Below are 16,841 nucleotides of genomic sequence, written 5' to 3'. Positions count from 1 at the left end.
GAGCCGTCTACTTCCACCACTCCCTCCCAGCCATCATCGCCGCTCAGGATGTCGAAACCCTCTGCGCAACCTCGCCTCACGCCACAATTCTGCTTCAACCAGACCGCACTGCGAGGTCAGCACCCCAACTGATTTGCTAGCCAGCTCACTAACTAATACACAAGTCGGCTGAAACAGACTTTCTTCGTATATCACGCGGCGCGATTGATGATTCCATCACACAGAACCTTAATGCTCTTCTTACACCAGCGCAACGAGGCTTCGATCCGACATCCACCAGTACACGACAGCTGCCATCGCCCGGGCACGGTCGGTCGTTAGAACCAGAACAATGTGAGGGTTTTAAAGAGAAAGTGCTGTTCCCAAGCTGGGCAGTACGATCGGATGTATTAGACTATTGCGCGGGCGTTGCGACATCACCGGATCCCGACAATCCAGATAGTGTATTACGGCAGATTGAGGACTCCAAGGCACGAGAACGGACGGTGGATGAGCGATTAGATCCATACTCGGGACGTTATTTCCCACAGGAAACAAGAACAGAGAGTCTAGCCATGCTCATGCGCAACGAGCGGGCGGTTGAGAAGATCATACGCATGAGGACGTGGAGCATGCTGGGCGAACGGTGCGGTATGACCAACGAGACAGCCGAGGTGGCGTTCGACAAGTGGAGAGAGATGCAACGACGATGAAGTAGTCGAAGTCGCTAGCCTCTGTATATATTCGACGTATAGACAGCATTGTAGTATGGCATACAATCTCCTCTCCTTGCATATGTCAAAGTGTATAGCAATGGCGCACGCGTGAACGATGAATTACGCTCCCAGATTTCTGAGGGCTTCAAGACTGCAACTTGAACAACATGGTCGCATACAGTAGAAAGCGCTCAGTCTAGACCGACGTATTCCCAAGCTAGCACTGCAGCTTCGTATGTCGGCGACGGACGATCACAGGGTTCACATTATAGAATGCTGCCCCACAAAAACGCCAAAAAGTCTCTGCGCAAGACGTCCGAACAGCAGTTCGACGACAACGAAGAACAGTGCAGCACGCAAGCATTCAGACAACAGCTGTCAACGCGTTTCACTCAGAAAACACAATGTATCGTAACACAAAGGAATGTCCCACACCACCCCACAACTCCAATCCATCTTTTCACGGATAATTGCAATTGGTAGGAAAGGCAGGCGGTATCGATCTACGGGGCCGGGAACGGAGAACTATCCACAGAAGAAAGAGGGATAACTCTCAGCAAGCCGCTTTCGCGGAGCCACGATTTTTAGGTATGTAGATTACCAACTGATGATGGAGAAAGGAAAGGAGGGACGGAGAGCTGCGTGGTTTTGTACACGACGCCAAGCCGCTAAGAGGGCATTAGTCAGCGGTGCGCACAGAGCTGGAAGAGTCTGCGGCGGGCTGGGAAAAAGTTCGGTAGTGGGGCAGCGTGCGCAAGAGAGGTTGGGAGCATCATAGTATGGCCGTGCGAGACAGAGAATTCAATAGACAACCGGACGTTACCCTTCATATGGATAGCATAGGCTCAAGACGAGGGTCCAGTTCCGGTGCACGGGTCAGGTTCAATATGGAGGTAGAGGCTCAAAGACATGGTTCAGGTTCACACGACAACATACACAGTCAAGCATGCACAGACAAATGCAAAAGTATAGATGGTCAACGGGTTCATGCATGCATTCAAGCTAGCTAGACCCATCGGTGGGTATTCATTCCATCGAGATTCCGTAAGATCGTAATTCGTAGCGAGTCGTCTTTCGACAGCCAGCTACGACATAACCCAGCAGAAGTAACGACCGACCCTCTAGTAGAGGCGCTTGGGGGGGCTCATGGTGGCCTTGATGGTCAAGGAGCCCACGTTCTGCCATCCCTTCTTAAGAAGAGAGACGAGGTAGTTGATGGCCAACATGATGTTACCGATCAACTCGTCCTCAGTCATGCCAACGTTGCCAATAGCGACACCCATGCAGAGAACCTTCTTCAACTGGAACTTGATGGTGGACTTGACTTCGTTCATCTTGTTGGCGAGGTCCTCAGCGTGGGAGACGGGAGTGGGGAACTTTCCAGCCTTGGAGAGACCGGGTCCGAGGAGACGGGGAATCTGCTTGATGAGGGCGTCGGAGGCGATGAAGGCATCGTACTTCTTGGCGAGCTTCTTGATGAGCTTCTTGTTCTTGTTGAGCTTCTTCAAGTCGTCGGTGCTCATGGCGTCGACGCCATGGTGCTTGGCACGGTCAATGTCGTGCTGGTCACCAAGAACGCAAAGGCTCATGCCTGGTATCTGTTAGCCTGCGCCCTTGTACTGGCATGCTGATATCGACTTACGAGGACGGGGAAGGGTGGGGAGCTTGATGGTTCCAGAGAAACGCTTGTCACGCTGGGGGTCGTAGTTCTTGAGACCGATCTGGAGCTCGACGGTCTCGAGGAAGTTCCTCTTCTTGGTCTCGTTGGAGTACTCAAGGAGCTGTTGAACGTTCGTGCGAACGCCGGCGACAGAGATTTTCGACATGTTGGCTGATGTGTCTCCCAGAGGATATCGTTTCCTTTGGTGGCTCTGTACGGTGGTGGTTGAAGAAAAGAAGTGGGTGGCGGCGGATTTGGTGCATTGTGGACGCGAGGCCGCTAGCGAAGGCTGCGCTAAGCCGTTTTGGCGCGTGTGTGACTGTTACGCAGAACGCCGATTGAGGGCAAAGGGCTGAGCATTCGGCAACTTGGACAAGGCCCCGATATTCACGTACGCTGCAGACCTGCAGATTTGCTTTCTTGCTTGCTAACATCGTCACACGTGCCCCCCATATCACTAATATGGGAATACGTCTTTATAGAAGCACGCTTGCATTGCCCATCTGTATGAAGAAAATGATATATATAATACAGTACACTTGCTTTTCCTACTAGGATCCGTGCATTGATGAGTGCACTACGCCATGCAATGCCCGAGAACTCCTCGCCATGACCATGAGTGTTAGAAGAAAGTAACAAGGCAAGTGAAGGAAGTAGCACCTGCAAGATACAGTGTTGCTACGGGTATCCCATGTGAGAAACCCTAACGCCATAACCACACCATTTTCGTAAGCCAAATCCGATCGAACTGAGGGGTATGTCGTCTACGCGTGCTGCCACGCCAAATGAAGCAAAGCCGAAGCCAGAAATACACAGAAGGCGAAGAGGGGGTATTCAAGAACGCTGAAGTGACCCGGCCAGGTTGTCGATGTTGAGTGTAAGAAGCCGCGCAGCCAGTCCTTTTAATGCATAAGCTGCTGGTTGTTCGCGGCATCGACGACATTGTCGGAGAGGTTGATCAGGAGTTGGGCAAGACAGCGCTTCGTGGCCGCATCATCTCGTAGAACTGAGGAGAAGGTGGCGTCGCGGAGAGGCTCTGGCAGGCACTGACGCAGCGCTTCACGAGCACGGGCGTTGTCGCTCAAGCTGTTGAAGTTAATCACATGTACAAAAGGCAGAGATAGGAGAATCTTACCGGAGAAAGCAGCGCACAACGTGCTTGAGCAGGCGGACGGTTTGCTGCTCCACAAGCTGGTTGACCATGTTGCTAAGTACGGTGCCTACAGCATAGAAGCGCTCATAAGTCTGACATATGTAAGCAAGACCAATGTCATCTAGCAAGATCTTCTGGACAATAAATATGGCCACTGTCTTGCTGAGCTCTGAGCCGGTCTCCATGATACGCAGACAAAGTGGGATGATCTCAGTTGTCAGGAGGAAGTTGATGACTTCGGAAGAGTCGTTCTTGACAAGAGCACCGATGACACCCAAGGAGGTAAGACGGAGGTATTCGAAGGGTCGCGACTTGGACGTTGTGTTGAGGAATGGGTAGAGGAAGAGAGGAATGTGTGCTATAGGTACGTTAGTCGCGTCGCCTCAGTGCAGTTGGCATCTAACCTACCGCTCAAGAACAAGCCACGGGTTTCGGTATGAGAAGCGACACATTGAAGAAGCGCAAGAGCGTTACAAACACGGTTTGAAGCAGCGGCGGTCAATTGCGAAGGGTTGAGCAGCGGGTAGACGGAGATGATCTCTTGGAGAAGGGAGGCCATGACACCTAGGGTCGTTAGTATCCAGTCGCATGCTCGATCATACAATTCTCGTACCAAAAGAGTGCCAGAGAATTAGAGCCAGCTCCGGAACTTGTTCTCGCTTCTTACTCAATTCCAAGAGAGCCGCTTCACGCGTGGTAGGCTTCATGAGCTGAGCTATCCACTCCAAAACGCGCCTGTTCTCCTCCGTCATTCCAATATCGGATGCCTGAACGTCGTTGGCGGGCCCGCGAGGAACGGCATTATTGCCGGGGATAGCGGTGCCATTATTGGCGGCGAGTTGTTGGTGATACTGTCGTTGGGCAGCCGCCTGGACAGCCTGGGCCTGTTGTTGGGCGTGCAACTGTGCGGCTTGCGCTTGATGTTGTCCGTGCTGGCCTACATGATGCTGGGGCTGCTGGTGATGGGCTTGGCTTTGAGCGGGCCAGTCGCCGTACTGCTGCTGCTGCTGCTGCTGATGCGCGAGGAAATGTTGCATTGGCCGCGAGTACCGACAGGTTCGTATTGATTGTGGGTGGGGGTAAGGTGGGAAGGTCTGCGCGACTATATATGGGGAGCGGCGATTGCTTGGAGCGGGCGCGTGGATTCAGGGTCAGACAGTGGACAATCAGGCGTGGTGAGTTCGTTTTGGCGGCACTCGAGAGATGAGGTCGCGAAACACCCCACTGGATCCAACGCCTTGGCGGCGCACGCGGGAGCTCGAGCTTTCGACCGAGATCGACGCCGCCTCCGCATCAGGTGAACCTTAGGCAGCCGCCTGTACAGTGAGAGAGCCGTACAAGAGCAGCCTCACCATAGTGAAGTTGGAAGGCAACCGCGACATGTTTCCAGAGGCACATGATGCACATCAAGGGTCCAAAAAGGGCACAACCCCGCGAGTGAAGTCAAGAAACTAATCAAGATGTATAGTTTGAGATCTAAGACCTTCCGTCTCGTCTGCTACCAACCACCCGAACTACTACAGAAGGATGACAAAGGAGATTCGTGGGCGTTCTTACCCGTAAACTGTGCTTCAGCCATACTTCCACACCAACGAAGAATTACAATTCACATAACAAAGCTCGTAGAAGTGAACATGTCCCACTGATGCCAAAAAATGATCAAACGCTCCCAAACACCCACTTCAACCTAGACTATCAAAGCCTCAGCTCTGACAGGATAGTCTGAGCCATGTTCTTGTACTGCCATGTACCTCCATCCACTTTCTTAAATTGGATGCCGTGCAGCGTTAACAGCGGAACCTTGACGATCAAGATCTCGAACACAAGACTCATGCTTGAGCCCATGTCGCTCTGCACATGTGTCGACGTTTCGCCCGCAGGTACTGCGCGTCGCGGTCGTCGCTCATCCCGTTCTTCGCTACCATCAGACTCGTCGGTATTCGTATAGCTCTGGTCCGCAGGTGATGGCCGTGATCGCGATTTCGGCGTCTGCGGCGCTCGATTTTGCTCCCGGAACTCGTCACGGTCTCTATCGCCGCCGCCCATGAACCCCCCGAAGCTGATCTTCCTCTTATGGGCCCCGCTCGGCGGGGAAGCTGGCGAATCCATGGGCTTGTTCATATCAATACTGGGTGCATGTCGGCACCTAAAACCACCTTTGACTTCACTCCACTCGACCCCAAGTTGATCAAGCACCCTAATCAGATCATCCTGGATGACAGGCAGTGGCTTGGTGCTTGTCGTAGAGACGCTGAAAAGACCTTTGAGAAACACAGGCTTAACAGCGTCTGGACTTCGACTTGCTTCTGCCTGTGCCTCTGCCAGCTCTGCATCTGTCTCTTCGGGTACGTTTGCTTCCTTCGCTTGCTCTCGCTTTGCCCTCCGTGCTTGAATACTTTCTCGTCGCGCATGGCCGAGCGACTTCGCCCGCGACGCCTGCATAGGTCGCGGGCTCGATGTAAGGTCATCAGAAGCAGCATCGTTGGTTGGACGAACCTTGTGCGCACTCAGCTCGGATCTATCTGACCCACTTGTGGGAGGAGGGTTTCCAGGGTCTTCCGAAGATCGTCCACGGCGACTGAGTCGCCTCCGGAGATCAGCCGAGTTAACGCTTGTGGAGCGGCCAAGTGCTTTCAGCTTCCGAGCGGCGCTGTTGCCGCTGCCAGGAGGGGAGAGCAGTTCAGGTTGGTTATTTGCACTGTTTGTGCTCTCTGGAAGATGCGGTACAGAGCCTTCGTCACGGCCACGCGCCCTTCGAATGCTGAAGCTCTTTCTCGGTACGGAAGCTGGTGCCGGGGCAGGCTCGGCGGGACTGGAAATTGCAACGGCCGGAGTGGGTGGAGGCATAGGCTCAACGGTCCGGTCTTTGTCATGACTTCGGTACTTTCTGGTACTGAAGCGGCGTAACAGACCAACAGCGGCACCCTCCTTCTTTGGCTGTTCAGCCTGAACGTGAGGCGGCAGCACTGGGGGTGGATTGTTGAGATCCACTCTTTTCAGGCCCTCGGTGAGGTCATCCTCTCCATGTGTCCTAGCTCTCGGTCGCGACCTTCCACCTGTAGGCTTTTCGCCTGCCATCTCGTAGGCAGCTGAGTTGGTATACGCTGCCGGTGGGGGTGGAAGATCTGGCATCTTCAGTGGCTTCTCGTCTGGCTCCTGAGGCATGGCGGCAGGACCTGGGTTTGCTTCTTGTCGTTCACGGTCTCTCTTTTCCTTGACGAGGAAGTAGACAGAAAGCAGAGGACTGTATGCGTTCACTGGATCCATTCCCCGTTGGATATCTTCGGACGATGAAGCTGTCAATTGCTCCCGACTTCCAATGGAAGTGCGTCTCTTGTAGAAGTCGAACATACCCCTCTTCTTCTCTGCTTCTGGTGTTTGAGCAGTGGCCCTGCGAGCGGCTGTTCGAACCGCACGTTGATACTCCTCCGACTGAATGACATTGGTCAATTGTGTGGTAATGTACTCAGTGGTACCAAAATCGAAACCCTGCATCTTCTCGATGATCTCGCTGTCCAGGGGTAGTTGCACGGGTTCTCTATGAGGCAGGTAGTTTTCCGGAGGACTGTTGAATCCCTTGGTAAGCCAGGGATGGCTCATGATTTCCGAGAGAGTCAATCGCTGAGTTGGGTCGGTCTGGAGCATTCTGTGGATCAGATTGCGGCATTCTGGATACGGTCAGCTTGAGAGGAGATATTGTCTTTGGACAACATACCCGCAGATAGCCATGGAGGATAGTCAACATGGCCCTTCTTGATCTTGGCGTGAAGCTGCGGCATGCTCTGGTCGTCGAACGGCACCTTGCCGCAGACGAGGACGTACAATACAATGCCGAAACTCCAGACATCAACCTCGGGGCCAGTATATTGCTTAGCCTGGAGCAGTTCTGGGGCGGCAAAGTACAGACTTCCACAGAACGTCTTTAGCTGATTTCTCGGTGAGAACAAGTTACTCAACCCGAAATCAATAATCTTGATATCACCCATCTTGCTAATAAGGATGTTCTCGATCTTAAGATCTCGATGCACAATGCTATTCCTGTGGCAGTAGTCGAGGGCACTGGCGATCTGTCGAGCGAACTTGCGCGCCTGCTTTTCCTTCAAGCGGCCGTGAGAGATGATGTAGTCGAGCATCTGCCCACCGTTGACGAACTCGAACATCATGTACCAGTGGAAGTTTGTGCGCACCACATCCTTCATGCCGCATATGTAGGGGTGGTTCAGCAGACTGACAATGGCGGCCTCCCTGGCTGTGCGGACTTCTTTGGAGTGGTCGGCTCGTTCACGGTCGGCAGCGCTCTGGTGCTGGTCCTGGGACTGTCGGGGTACGATCTTGACGGCGGCCTACGGGTGGTTAGCACAGAGCCTTGGCTGTCATTGTGTTGCAGTATGCGCGATTAAGCGCATGCCCCTCCATGTGCCAACACGGTGACGACCAGAGATACACACCTGCTCCCCAGTCTCGGCGTTCTTCGCCAGCTTGACCTTGCCCATGCTGCCAGCGCCAATTGTCTTTCCTAGCGCCCATGTTCCTGTGCTGGGCGCGGTGATGGTGGTCCTGCGCTTGTTTACGGCCTGAGGCTGGCCCGGCCTGGCTTCGGCAGCTACGCCGTTGATGGGCATTGCGGAAGTTGTCGACGCGTCAGACGCATACCGCGAGTGGCTTCGTCTGCTGGATTCGGTGCGGGCTGGGTCTTCGCTGCGACGTGAGGGCTGCTCCTGGGCGACGTTGCTCTGCTCGTAGTCTCTCCGGGCGACGTTGGGGAGGCCGCTCTGCTGCTGATGGCGGCTGGGCGCGTGTCCAGTGGGCCGGCTCTGGGTGCTCTGGGAGCGTTGGGGTCTGTCTACGGATCTGCGCGAAGAAGAGGAAGTGCGCACGACTGCGGGCGATGATGGGGCGGCGGCCGACATGGCGAATGCTCTCTACCACGGTACGCGCAACGCAGGGAGCAGATGCAGGCCTCGATTAGCACAGACGCACAGGGCGTGGAGCGAGCGCAGAAGCGACCACCGGTAAGGCTATCGTGACAATGTGAAGAGATTACTTTGTCGCTCCTCGGTGGGTAATGCGGCGTAAGTGTACAAGAGGTTAGGGGCCGGTGGACGGTTGTGGTCGCGAAACTTGGCACAGGCGGCGGCGTGTTCGGTGTGCGTCTGTCTGGACGTATGCAGGTCCCAGGGCAGCCAGCACCGGGTTACAGCAAATGAGCAGATGCAGATTCCAAGTCGAGGACAGCATGTATTACGGCCAACGCGAGCTTGTGTGTTGTTTTGTTCATGTCTATTTCCGGTTCGAGGCCAAACGCGATAGCTCCCTCCTTCCACGCCTAGCTCGTCTACCAATACCGCGCCAGGTTGGGCCGATACGGTGGGGTAGGTACAGCTTCGGGGCCATGCATTCATCCTGGCTTTCACCCCATCTACATGCCTATACCCTTCGTCTTCGAGACAAAGACAGCATCGCCTCCTGACGCCTTCGTCTCCAGAACATTGTGTTGCTGGCGCCATATCAGGGTCCCTGGCCTTAGCCGCGATACCAGCCATGCTTTTATGCTCATTAGGCCCAAAGACCCAGGCGCGGCACGACATCATCGGGCCCACTCTAGCTCACTAACTCCTTAGTTCAACGGCAGTCAAGTCGACAAGAGCTGAGCAATGTGCGGTGAAAGCCATCTATTGTAGGCTTCGAGTCTGGTAGAGCTGTGCACTGCCTGCTTCGGGGCGCATGCGATTCATAGCTCTTACATACCTCGTGGCTGTATTTAGTTGGGTAGACTAACCTAGCCAATGAGAAGGCGGCTGATTAGTCACCTACCCGCCCGCTTGCTCGTGATCGCGCGCTCCAACTTTCCTTCGCTTGACTATAGGGCAGACCGAGTCCATCAGATGCAATAGTCAATTTCTGTATAGAAGAAACTGACTCGCCACGAATTACCACGAATTACGCGACCCTGTTCCTGCCGTTACAATGGCATACAAGCGGCCGCGCGCGCCTTCTCCAACCAACGCCCAAAAGCGTTCTCGCGGCGGACAAACAGCCTACATATCCCTTGGCACCGAGCTCCCTGATGAAGATGGAGATGACGGGGCTTTCGTCCCTGTGTGGAAGCAGACTGTAACAGACGAGAAGGGTAGAAGGAGGCTTCACGGCGCATTCACTGGAGGTTTCAGTGCAGGGTAAGTTTCCGAGCCACACCTTCCACGAACGTAAGACTTCTTGACTATGCTAAGATACTTTAATACAGTTGGATCTAAGGAAGGATGGACCCCGAAAACGTTCGTTTCCTCCCGCGCAAACCGCAACAAAGACCAGCCTAGTGGTCAAGCCCAGCGAGCCGAAGACTTCATGGACGAGGAAGATCTGGCGGCAGCAGCAGAGTCACGGCAGCTAGAGACTGCGCAAAACTTCGCTGGTATAGGCGAAGCTGGACGCGCGGACGACGATGGACTTTTCGGCCTCTTTGTAACTCAGGAAGAGACAATGGGAGTGAAGCTCGCGCAGAAGATGGGCTGGCGACGAGACCAGGGCATTGGTCGCAAAGTGCGCCGAAATGCCGACCTTAAAGATGGTGCACCCGGTTCCAAGGACGAGTCAGCTCATATGTTTGCACCTCAGGATGCTCGGATCATGAACTTGCCACGAGAAGAGGTCCGTCGCAAAGGCTTAGGATACACATCAGAAGCCCGCTTGGGCGTTGTAGAGGAAAACGCTGGGGACCAGTCATCCAAGTTCGACCTGCACTATCTCGAAGGTCCGAAGAAGGCATCAACCGTAAAGAAGCCCGGGCTGAAGAAATCTTCTTTTGGGGTCGGTGTACTCAACGACACTGGTTCTGACGACGAAGATCCTTACGAACTGGGCCCAAAAATTACGTTCAATAAGACCATAGGCAAAGAGAAGAAAGTGAAGAAGCCCAGCAAGTTCGCCAAAGCAGGAGCGGGAGAAAAGGTTGTCTTTGTTCCGAAGAAGAGTTCGTCGAAGGCTTTGGTCTCGCTAAGCAGGCCATCTATAGATGGAAGATCTCCATTACCTGGTTTCATGTTTGCGACTGGTCTCACAGACACTACAAGCAAGCCTAAATATCCTCCGCCGAAGATACCACCCGGCTGGAAATCTTCCAAAAGCGCCACTCCAACTTCGGAATCGAAAGAGTATCAATCCGTAGCCGACGCGGCGAAAGCATCAACACTGGATGCAAAGGGTCGTTCAGCACTCTTGGGTGAGAAGGCCTTGCCCGGAAAATCCATTTTCGACTTCATACCCAAAGAAGCTCGAGACCGTCTGGCTGCAGTATCCGGTAGGGCTGATCTACCCCAGGGCTTGGGAGAGGCTGCTCCTGAAGGGCATTTACCTGCGAACAAAGCCCAAGCAAAGGATCTGTGGGGCCTTGTGCCCAAACTCGAGAAGAGCGTGGCAGGTGCGGCGCTGGCCAAGGGGGCGACTGGCTGGATGCCATACGAGGAGGATAAGGCGAAGCGTGCACGCTATATTAGCTTTTTAGAGTTGAAAGCAGGACTGAAAGAAGATTTGCCAAATCGAAACGATGGCGTATCAACCACAGATTGGGTCAAGGAGCTGCAGGAGTTTGCACATGCTGCAGAGGTGTTCAAGCCTACGACTGGCATCATGGCATCCCGGTTCACGTCTTCCTCGTCGTCTACCCTGAATGGGAGTGGTAGTGGAGCAGCGACTGACAACCTTCTACGACAACCAGCCGCAAAGCCAGAGGATCCTGCAGAGCAGGCTGCAAAGCTAGGCATGTACGGCCCAATGACTCGAAGCAGCTTTCCCTTTTATCCGTCACGACTCTTGTGCAAGCGCTTCAACGTCAAGCCTCCGCCAGACATGCCACCTGAGTTTGATGCTGGTGAAAACCACTTCAAATCCCAGACGGAGGAAGCCGTGTCTAAGTCAGCCATGGAGAAATTGCAGCACGAGTTCTTGACTAATGGTCCTGCTCTTCAGCGACCTGCCTGGATGGGGCAAACGCCTGAAGCCTCTACTCCTCCTGCTGCTGCTGCTGCTACAGCTACTCAAGAGGGCAAACATGCAGTTGTGGACGTGGAGAAAAACGATGCTCTATCCATCAAACGTGCCTCCGAAGATGTTTTCAAAGCCATCTTCGGAGACGATGATGACGACGAGGACTAAGCCTGGAGGACATACCATACTTAGAACTATTGTACTCATGTAATATTCACACTACTACTGTTTTACTCTTACCGAAAGATTACTGACAAGATATGCATGCTGACCAGTCTTTGCCAATTACAAGTAAAAGGTCGTAGACATACAGCCGACGAGAAAGTGACCATTTTCATAGTCTCCAAGTTGATGTTGAACGTGGCAGCTTTGATAGGCGCGGACGCCAGACCCAGGCGAAGAGATGGTGCCTCGGCGTACCGACACGCCGGTGCTCGGAACGTGTATTCAAAACGTCATGCACTTTTTCGCGACACGAGTTTGGTTGACACGATACTACCCCATCTTATACTGATATCCACGGCCATTTTCCAGGGCTATTACGATGATGCGTAGTGCAGCTTTGACACTCTCCATATAGCAATTGAACATTTGAAGGCGCGGCAATGTCAGATGGCGGAAAGCGCTCGTCGTCTTACTGTAAGTGCAGAAGAGGCATTGGGCGTAATTGCTATTGCATTTCAGGGACCGGTGGGATCATAGTTGTTAATCAGCAATGCAGTCCACTTCTTCGCTGGATTAAACTCAGGTGTTCTATCTGCAGTCCTTCTCCAACCTGCCGACCTCCTCAAGACCCGCGTCCAACAATCGCGCTCGAGCACACTTTATGGAACCATCCAGTCGATAGCCAGCGGACCGAACCCGATACGTCAATTCTGGAGGGGTACACTACCGAGCACTTTACGCACGGGGTTCGGATCTGCCATATACTTTTCGAGTCTCAATGCATTGCGACATAGGGCGAGTCTGGTCGCAGTGGGGAGCGGCGATGCGGCAGCGAGGGGAGCGGAGCACTCAAGCTCTCTACCAAAACTGAGCAATACCGCAAACCTGGCAACTGGTGCCTTCGCGCGGACATGGGCAGGCTTCATCATGATGCCGATTACCGTTTTGAAAGTGCGGTACGAGAGTAATCTGTACTCGTACAATTCGCTCTTCACAGCATCAAGAGACATCTTCCGAACGGAGGGACTCAAGGGCTTCTTTGCTGGTTTCGGCGCAACAGCCGTCCGCGATGCACCATATGCGGGGCTTTACGTTCTATTCTACGAGCAGTCGAAGAGGAAGCTTTCCAGTCTTGCAACCAGGATTGAGGAAACTTCCGGCACATCCACCAAGCTTTCTTCCAGTACATCCGCAGGCATCAATTTTGTTTCTGGTGTTGCAGCCGCAGGGCTGGGAACGACTGTCACGAATCCCTTCGATGCCATCAAGACGCGGATACAGCTAATGCCTGACCGCTACGTGAATATGGTACAAGCAAGCAAGAAGATGCTTGTGGAGGAGGGTCTACGGAGCTTGTTCGATGGACTTGGTATCAGGATTGCGAGGAAGGCAATGAGCAGTGCGCTTGCCTGGACTGTGTACGAAGAACTGATTCGACGAGCGGAGAGCTTGAAAGAAGTCGTCGAGGAAAAAATATGATCATGAAGCATACGATATTTGCATAGCTGGCGTTGGCTGGTGCTGAAAGTTGGCTAGATACCTCTCCGCTCACATTGAGTTGTTCAAACGAAATGACGATCTGCTGTCAATGTGTTCTGTGGAATGCCTATATGGTCCAGATTCGCAAGGTCCGCACCATCTGCAGCAAACCACATGTTAGGCCATCCAGACCGCCGATAATGAGTGGTAAGTTGTGGCTGAACTTGGACTATGTCTATGCGGGACGATCTTGGGGGCAGCTCTAACCGAAAACGCCCATCCCGGACACATGAAGGCTTACTCCGATGAAAGCTGGAAGTGGTCACAACACCTCGGTGGGTCGCACGCGAGCGTCACTGTTTCATGAGGCGCTTCTCGTGCAAATATGTGTCTTGGAGCGCATAAAGAGGGAAATATGCAGGTAGCGAAAACGTACAAAGCGATGACATCCAACGATTTTGGGAGATAACAGCACTGTAAGGCCGACCAATTTCACCAAGCTGTCACGGTGTTGCGACCCCCGCGGCTAAGAGAGGAAAGAGGTCTTAAGCGCCTTGGTTAGTATACCAGTTTTCGACGTGCCCCACCAAACCATCACCATCTCGCGCCGCTAAAGACTGAAGGATGCAGAACAAAATGGTCGCAAACATCGCACACGACAGCATTGCAACGTCGCAGAGCGGAGCGCGGGTGTGTGGACGGCAGTCTGGACTGACGCCCGCAGATAGACATGCACCACAGGCTGATGTGTGTTCAGCAGACCCGCGCATGAGAAACCCCGGCCTCAGCCCTGGCGGCAGCTGCCTGATGACTAGCTGCATCGCGAGCATTTCAGCCCCCAAATGCACCATGAGGGCGGGTTCCTTCAAATTCCACTGCAGCCGCACTTTCGTGCTGACAATTTCCTGCGTTCTTACGTTATCTACTGTTTGATACCGTGTCACATCTGCTTCTGTGCCGCCCCTCAGTGTCTGTTCATCACCCCGCCCTGCGCCGTTCACGCCGCAGCTGAGACCAGACACAAAGAATTTGAACTGATTGCTCTGTCTTGTGATCTCTTTATCACTGAACAGTATACATATCTTTTTTGAATCTCCTCCAATTCCCAACTCATACGCCCACCATGCCGCTGGCAAAGGAGTGGGATAGTTACGAAGAGGACGAGTGGTATTCCAAAACTACGAAGGACCACCTGAACATCCGTCATGTTCATCCTCCAACATCCAAAACCCCGCCCCGGAGAACTGTGGATGATGCGCATTATCGTCCCGACTATGCTCGCCATACAACCGAGTACCTGGCCCCAGAAGTGCATTACACGACCGGTCTCCATAGGACCCGCTCACAAGGTCACGCGCCCGCCCCCAATGTGACAATCTACAACACCAGTCACTTGGACAACGATAGCCGACCAGTTTTGCGCTCTGAGCAGAAGGGCCCAGAGGTCAGTCGCGGTCGACGCGAACAGAAGATGCCTGGTGCATTTGAGGATTTGGAGGATGAGATCGCTGGGCTGAGGGCAGATCTGAAGAAGGAACACCGTTCGCGCTCTAGACACGAGTACCATGAACGCCAACGCTCTCCAGAGCCTAACTACGCGGACAAGATCAAGTTGACACTCGCTGAGCAACGTCTCAAAGATCTTGAAGATAAGCTTGAGAGAGAGCGGCAGGAGCGATACCATCACCACTCTCCGGACCGTAGCTACGAGGACAAGATGAAACTGGCGCTCGCGCAACAGCGACTACGAGACTCTGAAAAAGAACTTGAGAGGGAAAGACGTCATCACTCGCCAGATCACGGCTACGAAGACAAGGTGAACTTGGCACTGTCGCAACAACGACTCCGAGAAGCTGAAGAGAAACTCGAAAGGGAACGACGAGAGGAGGAAATGGATAGACGGGCGGAACTGGTGAGACGCAGGGTGGAGCTTGACTTCATCCAGGATAGAAGAGAGCGCGAGGCAGAAGAGGATAGGATCAAGAGGGCAGAGGAGAGTATGCGTCGCGACTGGGAGCTGCAGCGAACGAAGGAAGAACGAGATCGCGAACGACGCGAGGTCGAAGAAGAGAAGAAGCGTGCTTCTATCATCGCCGAAAACAGGGCAAAGATGTCTAGGGAGCAAAGAGAGGCCGAAGAACAACGCGACAGGCTTCTGGCTAAACTAGAAAGGGAGCAGAGAGATCAGGAGGACGAACGCAAGCGGATTCTTGCTGAAAGCAAGATGAAGCAAGCCAGAGAGCAACAGCGGGCCGAGGAGGAACGTGAGAAGCTCCTAGCCAAGATAGAGAGGGAGCAGAGGGAGCAGGATGATGAACGCAAACGAATACTTGCTGAGGCCAAGTTAAAGCAAGCGAGGGAGCAACGAGAGGCCGAGGAACAACGTGAGAAGATCCTGTCTGAAATGGACAAGAAGAAAAAGCGAGAGCAAGAAGAACGCCAGCGCATCATTGACGAGAACACTGCCAAACTTGAGAAGGAAGCGCGTGAGCGTGAGCTCAAGGAGAAGGCCATGGAACAAGAGCGCAAGCGCATCATCGCTGAGAACGAAGCCAAGGTAGCTAAGCAGGCCCAAGAGGCAAAGGAAGCTCAAGAGCGTGCTGTCCAAGAGTATCAGCGAAAGAAGGCCAAGGAAGAGGCCGAAGCTCAAGCAGAGCATGACCGTATCATCTTCGAGTACGAGCGTAAGAAGGTCTTGGATGCCGAGAAGGAAAAGAGGGCACGAGACGAACTCATGATGAAGATCAGACTCGAAGAAGAAGCAAAGAAGCAGAAGGACAAAGAGGAGTACGAAGCCTTTATGCGAAAGCAAAAAGCACAGGAAGAAGAGGACAAGAGGAAGAAAGAGGAACAAGAGAAGGAGCTCGAAGAGACGATGCGCAAGAGGCTCTCTCAGTTCGGCTTCCAAGATAACCAGATCCAGGCGCTTGTCCACCCTGAGAGGGAAAGACACCTACAAGCAGGCATGATGCCCAACCATCCCATGCATCAAATTGCACCTCCCCCTCCCCCACCTCCACAGCACCACCATCACCATCAGATTGCCATTGCACCTCCACCGCCAACATACGCCAAGATCCACAGGAGTCATCTCGATGTTGAGACGCTGCACTATTACGACATTCCATATGAATACGATGTGGTAAGTCTTGACCAACTGACATGATGCGAAATCAAGTGCTAACAATTGCGGTAGAACCCAGAGTACATCATCGTCCTCCGGGAGATGTCCCAACGCGAGACTGACATTCTCTTCGAGCACACTCGTCGTCTCCGCACCAGCCATGGTAGCAAGCTGTTCATAGAATCAGAGGGTCGTGATAGCAGGGGCAAGAAGGAATACGCTTTTGTGAGGAAGAAGTCTAGGTCTCGCTCCAGGAGTGTTGTTGGTGCCTCGTCGTCAAGTAGGACGAACGTCAGCTTGGGGGAGATGTTCTTCAGGTAAGATGAGATTGGAAAGGGCTGTGCAGGGACGGGTTTCGCTGGTCAGTGAGTGTCTGTGTGGTGTTGGATTTTACGATTGCTCTTTTCTAAGATATACCAATCTTCCCTCGTGTCTTGGATACATTTACATAGGTACTTCAGCTCAGTCTCTTACTCTTATTTGGATAGGCGTTTGACTTTTTTTCGGAAACGCGACCACGACATATGCAATACGTTCTATCTCAGTTCTCTGCAGCAATGTGTGCCATCTTGTGCGTGTTTG

General features: G+C 53.3%; 7 protein-coding genes across 7 annotated transcripts; 4 read left to right on the top strand and 3 right to left on the bottom strand.

Moving 5' to 3' along the window:
- Positions 1-48: 48 nt before the first annotated feature.
- AA0111_g6172 (hypothetical protein) lies at positions 49-692 on the top strand (the record flags this gene model as incomplete). Its single annotated transcript, XM_028652366.1, has 2 exons — positions 49-115; positions 178-692. The coding sequence occupies 2 exons, from the start codon at positions 49-51 to the stop codon at positions 690-692; spliced, it is 582 nt and encodes a 193-aa protein (XP_028506198.1).
- A 1,124-nt stretch (positions 693-1,816) lies between these two features.
- Positions 1,817-2,521, bottom strand: AA0111_g6171 (60S ribosomal protein; the record flags this gene model as incomplete). Its single annotated transcript, XM_028652365.1, has 2 exons — positions 1,817-2,286; positions 2,338-2,521. 2 exons carry the CDS (start codon positions 2,519-2,521, stop codon positions 1,817-1,819), a joined length of 654 nt encoding a protein of 217 aa, XP_028506197.1.
- A 736-nt stretch (positions 2,522-3,257) lies between these two features.
- AA0111_g6170 (Cell differentiation protein) lies at positions 3,258-4,545 on the bottom strand (the record flags this gene model as incomplete). The annotated part of the gene is made up of 4 exons (XM_028652364.1): positions 3,258-3,441; positions 3,491-3,866; positions 3,917-4,072; positions 4,122-4,545. 4 exons carry the CDS (start codon positions 4,543-4,545, stop codon positions 3,258-3,260), a joined length of 1,140 nt encoding a protein of 379 aa, XP_028506196.1.
- Positions 4,546-5,203: 658 nt separating this feature from the next.
- Positions 5,204-8,418, bottom strand: AA0111_g6169 (Protein kinase; the record flags this gene model as incomplete). Its single annotated transcript, XM_028652362.1, has 3 exons — positions 5,204-7,176; positions 7,224-7,851; positions 7,957-8,418. 3 exons carry the CDS (start codon positions 8,416-8,418, stop codon positions 5,204-5,206), a joined length of 3,063 nt encoding a protein of 1,020 aa, XP_028506035.1.
- A 1,057-nt stretch (positions 8,419-9,475) lies between these two features.
- On the top strand, positions 9,476-11,659 carry AA0111_g6168 (hypothetical protein; the record flags this gene model as incomplete). The annotated part of the gene is made up of 2 exons (XM_028652361.1): positions 9,476-9,684; positions 9,739-11,659. The coding sequence occupies 2 exons, from the start codon at positions 9,476-9,478 to the stop codon at positions 11,657-11,659; spliced, it is 2,130 nt and encodes a 709-aa protein (XP_028506036.1).
- Positions 11,660-12,096: 437 nt separating this feature from the next.
- Positions 12,097-13,135, top strand: AA0111_g6167 (Solute carrier family 25 member 38; the record flags this gene model as incomplete). Its single annotated transcript, XM_028652360.1, has 2 exons — positions 12,097-12,130; positions 12,213-13,135. The coding sequence occupies 2 exons, from the start codon at positions 12,097-12,099 to the stop codon at positions 13,133-13,135; spliced, it is 957 nt and encodes a 318-aa protein (XP_028506037.1).
- A 1,123-nt stretch (positions 13,136-14,258) lies between these two features.
- On the top strand, positions 14,259-16,580 carry AA0111_g6166 (hypothetical protein; the record flags this gene model as incomplete). Its single annotated transcript, XM_028652359.1, has 2 exons — positions 14,259-16,277; positions 16,332-16,580. 2 exons carry the CDS (start codon positions 14,259-14,261, stop codon positions 16,578-16,580), a joined length of 2,268 nt encoding a protein of 755 aa, XP_028506038.1.
- Between the last annotated feature and the right edge of the window lie 261 nt (positions 16,581-16,841).

The sequence above is a fragment of the Alternaria arborescens genome (assembly GCF_004154835.1).
Source record: "Alternaria arborescens strain FERA 675 chromosome Unknown contig_13, whole genome shotgun sequence".
Lineage (NCBI taxonomy): Eukaryota > Fungi > Ascomycota > Dothideomycetes > Pleosporales > Pleosporaceae > Alternaria > Alternaria arborescens.
This window is presented reverse-complemented; position numbering and strand designations above follow the sequence as displayed.